Source organism: Metopolophium dirhodum, chromosome 1 (assembly GCF_019925205.1).
Source record: "Metopolophium dirhodum isolate CAU chromosome 1, ASM1992520v1, whole genome shotgun sequence".
Lineage (NCBI taxonomy): Eukaryota > Metazoa > Arthropoda > Insecta > Hemiptera > Aphididae > Metopolophium > Metopolophium dirhodum.
The window spans coordinates 150,023,672-150,036,413 of record NC_083560.1 but is presented as its reverse complement, the minus strand read 5'-3'; the positions used below and the strand labels follow the sequence as shown (position 1 = coordinate 150,036,413).

Sequence of the window (12,742 nt, the reverse complement as noted above, 5' to 3'; positions counted from 1 at the left end):
AATTTAGAACTCAATTATTACCTTTATATTAACATTGTTCATTGATAGGGTACATCATTTCAAATTAATAAAAAACATAATTTGTTAATGAATAAAATTTTAGTCAATTGCAAATACACTCATCACCTATAAAGAAACTAGGTTTTCAGAAAACTAGAGTTTAAACCCAATAAATACCCTTATATGAAAATTTCTTAGCGTTGGAGTACATCTTTTCAAATTAATAAAAAACATATTTTTTTGATGAATAAAACTTAAGTCAATTGCAAATACATTTATTCACTATAAATAAACTAGGTTATCAGAAAATTAGAGTATAAAACCCAATAATTACGCTTATATGAACATTTTTTAGCGTTGGGCTAAAACTAGAATTTAGAATTCAATTATTACCTTTATATTAACATTGTTCATTGATAGGGTACATCATTTCAAATTAATAAAAAACATAATTTGTTAATGAATAAAATTTTAGTCAATTGCAAATACACTCATCACCTATAAAGAAACTAGGTTTTCAGAAAACTAGAGTTTAAACCCAATAAATACCCTTATATGAAAATTTCTTAGCGTTGGGGTACATCTTTTCAAATAAATAAAAAACATAATTAGTTGATGAATATAATTTTGGTCAATTGCAAATACACTTATCCACTATAAATAAACTAGGTTTTCAGAAAACTAGAGTATAAAACCCAGTAATTACGCTTATATGAAATTTTCTTAGCGTTGGGATACATCTTTTCAAATTAATAAAAAACATAATTTGTTGACGAATAATACTTTAGTCAATTGTAAATACATTAGTCAGCTATAGATAGATGAGTAGAAGGCAAAACTAGAATTTAGAACTCAATTATTACGTTTATATTAACATTTTTCATTGATAGGGTACATCTTTTCACATTAATAAAAACATAATTTGTTGACGAATAAAATTTAAGTCAATTACAAATACACTTATCCACTATAAATAAACTAGGTTTTCAGAAAACTAGAGTATAAAACCCAGTAATTACGCTTATATGAAATTTTCTTAGCGTTGGGATACATCTTTTCAAATTAATAAAAAACATAATTTGTTGACGAATAATACTTTAGTCAATTGTAAATACATTAGTCAGCTATAGATAGATGAGTGGAAGGCAAAACTAGAATTTAGAACTCAATTATTACGTTTATATTAACATTTTTCATTGATAGGGTACATCTTTTCACATTAATAAAAACATAATTTGTTGACGAATAAAATTTAAGTCAATTGCAAATACACTTATCCACTATAAATAAACTAGGTTTTCAGAAAACTAGAGTTTAAAACCCAATAATTACGCTTATATGAAAATTTCTTAGCGTTGGGGTACATCTTTTCAAACAAATAAAAAACATTATTTGTTGATGAATACAATTTTAGTCAATTGCAAATACATTAGTCAGCTATAGATAGATGAGTAGAAGGCAAAACTAGAATTTAGAACTCAATTATTACGTTTATTTTAACATTTTTCATTGATAGGGTACATCTTTTCAAATTAATAAAAAACATAATTTGTTGATGAATACAATTTTAGTCAATTGCAAATACATTAGTCAGCTATAGATAGATGAGTAGAAGGCAAAACTAGAATTTAGAACTCAATTATTACGTTTATTTTAACATTTTTCATTGATAGGGTACATCTTTTCAAATTAATAAAAAACATAATTTGTTGATGAATAAAACTTTAGTCAATTGTAAATACATTGGTCACCTATAGATAGATTAGTAGAAGGCAAAACTAGAATTTAGAACTCAATAATTACGTTTATATTAACATTGTTTATCGATAGGGTACATCATTTCAAATTAATAAAAACATAATTTGTTGACGAATAAAATATAAGTCAATTGCAAATACACTTATCAACTATAAAGAAATTAGGTTTTCAGAAAACTAGAGTTTCAAACTCAATAATTACGCTTATATGAAAATTTCTTAGCGTTGGGGTACATCTTTTCAAATTAATAAAAAACTTAAATTGTTAATAAATAAAATTTTAGTCAATTGCAAATACACTTATCAACTATATAGAAACTATGTTTTCAGAAAACTAGAGTTTAAAACCCAGTAATTACGCTTATATGAAATTTTCTTAGCGTTGGGATACATCTTTTCAAATTAATAAAAAACATAATTTGTTGACGAATAAAACTTTAGTCAATTGTAAATACATTGGTCACCTATAGATAGATTAGTAGAAGGCAAAACTAGAATTTAGAACTCAATTATTACGTTTATATTAACATTGTTTATCGATAGGGTACATCATTTCAAATTAATAAAAACATAATTTGTTGACGAATAAAATATAAGTCAATTGCAAATACACTTATCAACTATAAAGAAATTAGGTTTTCAGAAAACTAGAGTTTCAAACTCAATAATTACGCTTATATGAAAATTTCTTAGCGTTGGGGTACATCTTTTCAAATTAATAAAAAACTTAAATTGTTAATAAATAAAATTTTAGTCAATTGCAAATACACTTATCAACTATATAGAAACTATGTTTTCAGAAAACTAGAGTTTAAAACCCAGTAATTACGCTTATATGAAATTTTCTTAGCGTTGGGATACATCTTTTCAAATTAATAAAAAACATAATTTGTTGACGAATAAAACTTTAGTCAATTGTAAATACATTGGTCACCTATAGATAGATTAGTAGAAGGCAAAACTAGAATTTAGAACTCAATTATTACGTTTATATTAACATTGTTTATCGATAGGGTACATCATTTCAAATTAATAAAAACATAATTTGTTGACGAATAAAATATAAGTCAATTGCAAATACACTTATCAACGATAAAGAAATAAGGTTTTCAGAAAACTAGAGTTTCAAACTCAATAATTACGCTTATATGAAAATTTCTTAGCGTTGGGGTACATCTTTTCAAATTAATAAAAAACTTAAATTGTTAATAAATAAAATTTTAGTCAATTGCAAATACACTTATCAACTATATAGAAACTATGTTTTCAGAAAACTAGAGTTTAAAACCCAGTAATTACGCTTATATGAAATTTTCTTAGCGTTGGGATACATCTTTTCAAATTAATAAAAAACATAATTTGTTGATGAATTAAATTTTAGTCAATTGCAAATACACTTATCCACTATAAAGAAACTATGTTTTCAGAAAACTAGAGTTTCAAACCCAATTATTACGCTTATATGAACATTTTTTAGCGTTGTGGTAAAACTAGAATATAGAACTCAATGATTACCTTTATATTAACATTGTTCATTGATAGGGTACATCTTTTCAAATTAATAAAAACATAATTTGTTGACGAATAAAATTTAAGTCAATTGCAAATACACTTATCCACTATAAATAAACTAGGTTTTCAGAAAACTAGAGTTTAAAACCCAATAATTACGCTTATATGAACATTTTTTAGCGTTGGGGTAAAACTAGAATTTAGAACTCAATTATTACCTTTATATTAACATTGTTCATTGATAGGGTACATCATTTCAAATTAATAAAAAACATAATTTGTTAATGAATAAAATTTTAGTCAATTGCAAATACACTCATCACCTATAAAGAAACTAGGTTTTCAGAAAACTAGAGTTTAAACCCAATAAATACCCTTATATGAAAATTTCTTAGCGTTGGAGTACATCTTTTCAAATTAATAAAAAACATATTTTTTTGATGAATAAAACTTAAGTCAATTGCAAATACATTTATTCACTATAAATAAACTAGGTTATCAGAAAACTAGAGTATAAAACCCAATAATTACGCTTATATGAACATTTTTTAGCGTTGGGCTAAAACTAGAATTTAGAATTCAATTATTACCTTTATATTAACATTGTTCATTGATAGGGTACATCTTTTCAAATTAATAAAAAACATAATTTTTTGATGAATATAACTTTAATCAATTGCCATTACTTTTATTCACTATTAATAAACTAGGTTATCAGAAAACTAGAGTTTAAAGCCCAATAATTGCGAATATATGAACATTTTTTAGTGTTGGGGTACATCTTTTCAAATAAATAAAAAACATAATTTGTTGATGAATACAATTTTAGTCAATTGTAAATACACTTATCCACTATAAATAAACTAGGTTTTCAGAAAACTAGAGTTTAAACCCAATAAATACCCTTATATGAAAATTTCTTAGCGTTGGGGTACATCTTTTCAAATAAATAAAAAACATAATTAGTTGATGAATACAATTTTGGTCAATTGCAAATACACTTATCAACTAAAATGAAACTAGGTTTTCAGAAAACTAGAGTATAAAACCCAATAATTACGCTTATATGAACATTTTTTAGCGTTGGGGTAAAACTAGAATTTAGAACTCAATTATTACCTTTATATTAACATTGTTCATTGATAGGGTACATCATTTCAAATTAATAAAAACATAATTTGTTGACGAATAAAATTTTAGTCAATTGCAAATACACTTATCAACTATAAAGAAATTAGGTTTTCAGAAAACTAGAGTTTCAAACCCAATAATTACGCTTATATGAAATTTTTTTAGCGTTGGAGTACATCTTTTCAAATTAATAAAAAACATAATTTGTTGATGAATAAAACTTTAGTCAATTGTAAATACATTGGTCACCTATAGATAGATTAGTAGAAGAAATAACTAGAATTTAGAACTCAATAATTACGTTTATACTAACATTGTTCATTGATAGGGTACATCTTTTCAAATTAAGAAAAATTTAATTTGTTGATGAATTAAATTTTAGCCAATTGCAAATACACTTATCCACTATAAAGAAACTATGTTTTCAGAAAACTAGAGTTTAAACCCAATAATTACCCTTATATGAAAATTTCTTAGCGTTGGGGAACATCTTTTCAAATTAATAAAAAACATAAATTGTTAATGAATAAAATATTAGTCAATTGCTAATACACTTATCAACTAAAATGAAACTAGGTTTTCAGAAAACTAGAGTTTCAAACCCAATAATTACGCTTATATGAACATTTATTATCGTTGGGGTAAAACAAGAATTTAGAACTCAATTATTACGTTTATATTAACATTGTTCATTGATAGGGTACATCTTTTCAAATTATTAAAAACATAATTTGTTGACGAATAGAATTTAAGTCAATTGCAAATACACTTATCCACTATAAATAAACTAGGTTTTCAGAAAACTAGAGTTTAAAACCCAATAATTACGCTTATATGAACATTTTTTAGCGTTGGGGTAAAACTAGAATTTAGAACTCAATTATTACCTTTATATTAACATTGTTCATTGATAGGGTACATCATTTCAAATTAATAAAAAACATAATTTGTTAATGAATAAAATTTTAGTCAATTGCAAATACACTCATCACCTATAAAGAAACTAGGTTTTCAGAAAACTAGAGTTTAAACCCAATAAATACCCTTATATGAAAATTTCTTAGCGTTGGAGTACATCTTTTCAAATTAATAAAAAACATATTTTTTTGATGAATAAAACTTAAGTCAATTGCAAATACATTTATTCACTATAAATAAACTAGGTTATCAGAAAACTAGAGTATAAAACCCAATAATTACGCTTATATGAACATTTTTTAGCGTTGGGGTAAAACTAGAATTTAGAACTCAATTATTACCTTTATATTAACATTGTTCATTGATAGGGTACATCTTTTCAAATAAATAAAAAACATAATTTTTTGATGAATATAACTTTAATCAATTGCCATTACTTTTATTCACTATTAATAAACTAGGTTATCAGAAAACTAGAGTTTAAAGCCCAATAATTGCGAATATATGAACATTTTTTAGTGTTGGGGTACATCTTTTCAAATAAATAAAAAACATAATTTGTTGATGAATACAATTTTAGTCAATTGTAAATACACTTATCCACTATAAATAAACTAGGTTTTCAGAAAACTAGAGTTTAAACCCAATAAATACCCTTATATGAAAATTTCTTAGCGTTGGGGTACATCTTTTCAAATAAATAAAAAACATAATTAGTAGATGAATACAATTTTGGTCAATTGCAAATACACTTATCAACTAAAATGAAACTAGGTTTTCAGAAAACTAGAGTATAAAACCCAATAATTACGCTTATATGAACATTTTTTAGCGTTGGGGTAAAACTAGAATTTAGAACTCAATTATTACCTTTATATTAACATTGTTCATTGATAGGGTACATCATTTCAAATTAATAAAAACATAATTTGTTTACGAATAAAATTTTAGTCAATTGCAAATACACTTATCAACTATAAAGAAATTAGGTTTTCAGAAAACTAGAGTTTCAAACCCAATAATTACGCTTATATGAAATTTTTTTAGCGTTGGAGTACATCTTTTCAAATTAATAAAAAACATAATTTGTTGATGAATAAAACTTTAGTCAATTGTAAATACATTGGTCACCTATAGATAGATTAGTAGAAGAAATAACTAGAATTTAGAACTCAATAATTACGTTTATACTAACATTGTTCATTGATAGGGTACATCTTTTCAAATTAAGAAAAATTTAATTTGTTGATGAATTAAATTTTAGCCAATTGCAAATACACTTATCCACTATAAAGAAACTATGTTTTCAGAAAACTAGAGTTTAAACCCAATTATTACCCTTATATGAAAATTTCTTAGCGTTGGGGAACATCTTTTCAAATTAATAAAAAACATAAATTGTTAATGAATAAAATATTAGTCAATTGCTAATACACTTATCAACTAAAATGAAACTAGGTTTTCAGAAAACTAGAGTTTCAAACCCAATAATTACGCTTATATGAACATTTATTATCGTTGGGGTAAAACAAGAATTTAGAACTCAATTATTACGTTTATATTAACATTGTTCATTGATAGGGTACATCTTTTCAAATTATTAAAAACATAATTTGTTGACGAATAAAATTTAAGTCAATTGCAAATACACTTATCCACTATAAATAAACTAGGTTTTCAGAAAACTAGAGTTTAAAACCCAATAATTACGCTTATATGAAATTTTCTTAGCGCTGGTTGGGCCGTCCTTGCCAGGCGGGTGAGCGCCAGTAAGTCTTCACGGGGTTACCTCGATGCCCTTTCAGCAACCTAGGTCAGACCGATCCGGGGGCCCGCCAGCCCTTCCCCGACCGGCGGGCGCTTCACCCGTGGGGGCGCGGGAACACCGGCCCGGTGTAGCCGGCGGTCCCCCAGACCCGCCCTCGCTCTGCCGCCTTCAGAGTTCTGGTGGCCTCGTGTTGTCTGTAGCGGTCGGTTTCCGCTCAGCAGCGGGGGATCCGAGCCCCCCGTCGCTGTCGTCACCGCAGTTTCTTTAGCAGTTCTTACGGCAGTGATGGACCTTAGCCCCCGCTTCCTCGCTTCCGCCTAACGTTACTAAGTTGTTACCTGCCCGTAGGTCAGGCATGTGGTTCCTGACTCCGCCCACTCTTCGGTGATTTCAGTCTTACGGTAACAAATTGTGCTTATTTTGACGACAAACTGTGTTTGCCGGCCCTACGGCTGGTGCGTTCAAGGTTTTGCCACTGGTGGCCCCCAGCCGTCGAGGTTGGTTCCGGCGCACAACACCGGAGTCCTCTCTCCAGAGCTGGGTCATTTGTAAACGATTGACTGAATCCAGATCACCGCCCCTCCGCCGACCGAATCGCCAGTGCGCTTTCCCATCCACTCGGTTTGATCTCTCCCGCCAGGGACGCATCTTTGCTCATAGCTAATTCGAACCATCTATCGGTCAAGGTACTCATGAGAGATGTTCGGAGAAGTAATCACTTGACGCGACGCCTTAAGCGTATAGGAGCTAGCGTCGGCCTTCTGTGATTCTCATCTCGCGTCCTTCAAGCGAGACGTTCGTCAGAGACGCCGTGATTGGATCTCGTGTCACCGGTTGATTCACGTAATCAACCGTAAATGGGACAGTGGCTCGGTGTTAGCAAACTTTATAAATCAGTATCCATCCGCCGGCGACGTGGACGCCCCGGCCTTCGGCAAGCGCCGCGGTCTGTCAGCCCCGCGCCGCCCAGCGAAACTCACAGGCCTCACCTCCTTGGATGTGGTTTCGCTAGAACCCGCCAATGAAAAAATCGCATTCCCCGGACGGGTAAGACGAAATCAAAATGAGCAATCCGTCGACTGCGGATAGAATGGTAGGTATGTGCCGTCACATGTCCGGTGCTTTTTCTTATGTAAAAAGTGTAAAGTCGAAACCGTGTTGGAGTGTCTAGAAAGTCAGTCATATCAAGTCAAAATCTATTAACTTTAAAGTTCGTCAGCTAGGTTGGCTATCCGACTTAGTCGACTTAGTCGGATAGCGAACAATGTGCTGCAGAAAATAAGTCTAGTATGTCTAGTTGCTATAAGTGAAGAGAAAAAATAGTATTTTCCATAAACCCAATCACAGAACATTCGAAATAACTTACGAAAAATAAATATGATTATTAGTATAATTAGTTTGATATAATAACAATGACAGTTTAAAGAAAATAATATGTGTTGAATTCCTAATAATTTAAATAACATATAGGTACATAATATATAATATACAGTCATATAATGTAAAATTAACATGTATATTATTATATTATTTATGAAATATAAAGTGAAAAAAAATTCAAAAAAGTCAATTGACGGGCGGCCGTGCCATAGAATACACGGTACAGTCGTTGCCGCCCTAAGAGAGCTACGACGGTTTCGAACCCGGACCTACCTATCATCCTATGTTTGGGGAACCTATCGAGCCACAGTTTGTGATGCAAATCACGGTCAAAACTTCAACAATTAAGCTGTGTGTCTACGGAGCTGTGTGTCTACGTATTCTATGTATATACATGGTTTAAACTTTAATTGTATTTTATTCACTTATCTGACCGTTATTATGTATGCTTGAATAATATATTTAATTGTGTTTACGTTAAGCAATATACCAGCTACGTTATTAAGGACCAAATAATACGTCTACAATCACATAATGCAATATTTATTGAATCAAAAACAAAACAAAAAAAACAGTATATATTTATTGTGCACTTGTGCGTTGGAACGAAGACCGACTGACATTTCGTGAACGCGAATTTCTAAGTGTACAAACCGCATATTCACGGGGTTCAAAAGAAATAAACTTAACAAATAGAGCACAAACGGCAATTGAAAAGACGAAACGAAAAGCGATAATAACGACCTACGCTGGCGTCGATTGCGATGGCTATGGACCGATATCGCGTACAAACCACGCGGCTTTTAAAAGAAACGAACTATATGTGAAAATGTCTAAGTCGAAAAACAGCGTAAAAAGCATAACATTTTTCGAAAACGTTTAAAAACCGTCCGCCGCCGCCGCCGCGAAGGTACGCGATTGGTCGCGCTATAGGGAATCGACGGGATTGGTCTGGCGGACTAGGGAAACGGAGTGGTGTTTAATTTTTTCAACCATGAGATCCTCCATGAATTCCCTATAGATCAGCTGTTTTTCTTGTGATTTTATAGAATAAGAAGATAGTCAAAAATGTTTAAAATAATTGTCATCTTTATTAATATTTATGTACCTATAAAATATTATTTAATATACTGTTATAATAATACATAAAATCTGTTATGCATTTTATAAATAAAATTATTTCAATTTTATTTTTTATCATTTTTATTATGTAGATAATTGCGGTTCCTGATTGTCATTGATTTTTTTTTGTTTTCCATCTTCCCGGCTTTTAGCATTAGCCATATACACTTTCATTGGCTTCAATACATCTATCTCTGGACAATTGTTATATTTTCTAATACTTCTTATAGTACCTGAAATTGATTAATTATAATTAGTTCAATTATTAAGATAACCAATGGAATTCTTACTAAATATAATAGGCATGTTTTCAGTATAGAGAACACTCATTTTTTCTTTTGGCCTTGGTACGAGAACTGTGTAAGCAAATTGTCATGAAAGATTTTAGACATGATTTGTCTAGTTGTTTCTGAAATAGTTGATCTTTCTAATCTTGACAATTCACTGATCTGTATTATTCAATATGAGAAAATAAATATTTTATGTAGGTATATAATTTATTTAAATTTCTTTACATGCATTGAGAATTTCATGCCGGGTTGTACAAAAAATTGATTAATTTGAGGCTCACTAAAATGTAATGTACTACATCAGTTTTAAGGAACCATATTAGCTAACTATTGATTTTCAACTTAAGTTTATTAATTGTTTATGCAATCCGGCATATTAGTTCTCTTATTTCATATTTAAGATTTCCAGTTGAGCGTACCAGTTGATTTACAACGTCTACAAAGTATGATAATTAGTAACATAATTAGATAAACATAATATTATAATATAATATAATAAATACAATGATAGACATATAATAAATATTAACATATTAGGATATATAGGTGTTATAATATACTATTATGAAGAAAAATAGACGATAGAATGTTTATAGATATAAGATATTGTTTACCTATAAGTGTCGAGTAATTGTTTCCTGTTTCAGAATTTGAGTCATTTTTATTCATATTATTTTCACCTGTAAAATTAGAAATATTATTTAATTCACAATAAACAAAATAACTTGAAGGGTACTAAACATAATATTAATTATGTATATTAATAATTTAACAGTTTAAAATTTCAGAAGCAAATTAAAGGAACTTTATCACTAAGGTTAGATTATTATTTAAAAACTAGAATATAAATACACTTTATCATAAATATATTTTAAATTAAAAATATTAGTTAATGTGAGAGATGACAAATGTGATTCAAAGTATCCGTTATTTCTAATTTTTTTACTATTACTATTAGGCAAAGATAATAGTGATTTGGAGTTTCCGTCTCGTCTCTCTTCATTTGTAATAATTTCAAAGTCTGATGTTGAGTTAGATGGAACTTGAAATAGAACCATATAAAAAAGACTCTTTGTTACTAAATTGAATAACATGGACAATTTAATAAAATGTTTATATTATATTTTAATAAGTAATTCTTACCTTTTTTTAGTTTTCTTAGACTTGGCGAATAATTTGGTGATTTTTTAATTGATGATTTGGGTGTATGTGTATTAGTAAAATCAAGTCTTTTTTTACTGGTTCCAACTATCATGGTATTATTATCTATTTTAGATACATTCCATTTCCCTGATGGAGAATTTAATACATTATCATCATCTAATACATCACCTATAATAAATTAAAACAAATTATTTTAATTATAACTTTTTATTCACTATTTAATAATATAAACAACATACTAATAGAACTAAAAAAAAACATAAATTACATGTTCTAACAAGTAGTATAATTGCAACAATCCATAAATTCTACAACCATCTTAATTTCAAGGACACTTTTTATTATTAGATATAACAGAAAAATATTCAATGCCCAAATTTTGTTTATTTAGAATAAGTAGTAGTAAAATTATATATATTACATCCTTGCAGGTAAGAAATGTCTTAGCTTTAGTATAAACCCACAACCAGTTTATTTTAGAAGAATAAAAACGAATGATATAATTTTATATGAAAATACATAAAAGTAAAGTATCATGCATTTAATTTTATACCTGAATGATGATTTTTTTTATAATTATCAGGAATATAATTTTTGTCTGCATCACTGTCATCATAGTCACTAAAATTATCTTCATTATAAGGTACCACTATAAATTATAAAATATAAATAACAAATCTTTAGACAAATTAAAAAATTAATTTTTTTCTATACTGAGGATTTTGCTCATTGAAAATATTATATAACACATATTCAGTCACTAACTTTTCCACCAAACTATAAATTAATCAAACATTTATGAAGCAAATAAAAATATAAAAAAATGTATTACCGTCTTTACTGTTGAGTACAGGAGGATCTTCAATAGAAATTCCTTCAGAATCATTAAAATTTCTATTTCTTGACTGCTTTGGCATCTTAGTTTTTTCTTTATGTTTAATGTTATAAGAGTAATCAGGTTGACGGTGCCGTTCACTTCGAGTTGACTTTTCATTTTCAAAAGTAGATAATTCTGATGTTTCTTCAGCAATTTTTAGTTTTGCCCGTGCATCATGTAAACTAACTAAAATAATAATATTAACATTAAAACAGTGAAACGAGGTAAATAATTGGTTATAGTCCTTACCAATATTGTGAGACATGGACCTTGCCTTGAAATAGTCAAAATCTATATCATTAGGTTCAATATGGCGATCAACAAATTTTTTATAATTTTTTATACTCTTTTTTGGCCACGCACAACAACCATTTTTAAACCAATAATCAGGCACTATTTCGACGCAGTTTTCCTCTTCAAAACATACAATAGTCCACGGCATGATAAATTAAAAATATAATATACAATATTTACAAATCTGAAATATGAATATAAATTTACATTTAAACATTTATTCACAACACTACTAAAAATACTAGTTAGGTATACGCTTAATAATTAAAAAAAATTATTTAAATATATTTTAGTAAAATAAGTGAATTGTTTAACAAAGGCATTATAATATATATACCCACATTATTTGAGACAGTATAGTTCAATATTAGATCTGTTACCTAATATTCAAGTCAACTTAGCCACCATTTTATGAAAAAAATTATATGTTAGGGTAAGGTAATTTTATTATAATTTTTAGTTGATTACTTAGTGATAAGTTTTGTATTTTAAAATATATATTACTAGTTTTTAAAAATCAGAGTATTTA

At 28.5% G+C, this 12,742-nt stretch overlaps 1 protein-coding gene across 1 annotated transcript; it reads right to left on the bottom strand.

Moving 5' to 3' along the window:
- Window positions 1-9,672: 9,672 nt before the first annotated feature.
- LOC132933367 (GATA zinc finger domain-containing protein 14-like) lies at window positions 9,673-12,361 on the bottom strand. The gene is made up of 6 exons (XM_060999661.1): window positions 12,169-12,361; window positions 11,875-12,105; window positions 11,022-11,210; window positions 10,773-10,920; window positions 10,493-10,560; window positions 9,673-9,821 (listed from the first exon to the last, which is right to left on the bottom strand). The coding sequence occupies exons 1-6, from the start codon at window positions 12,359-12,361 to the stop codon at window positions 9,673-9,675; spliced, it is 978 nt and encodes a 325-aa protein (XP_060855644.1).
- Between the last annotated feature and the right edge of the window lie 381 nt (window positions 12,362-12,742).

Excerpts from the sequence above, each read along its gene's own strand:
- LOC132933367 (XM_060999661.1), bottom strand. The coding sequence starts at position 12,361 with ATGCCGTGGACTATTGTATGTTTTGAAGAGGAAAACTGCGTCGAAATA. Across the intron at positions 12,106-12,168 it reads GTCCATGTCTCACAATATTG|TTAGTTTACATGATGCACGG; the intron begins GTAAGGACTATA and ends TTATTATTTTAG. Across the intron at positions 11,211-11,874 it reads TGTACTCAACAGTAAAGACG|GTGATGTATTAGATGATGAT; the intron begins GTAATACATTTT and ends AATTTATTATAG.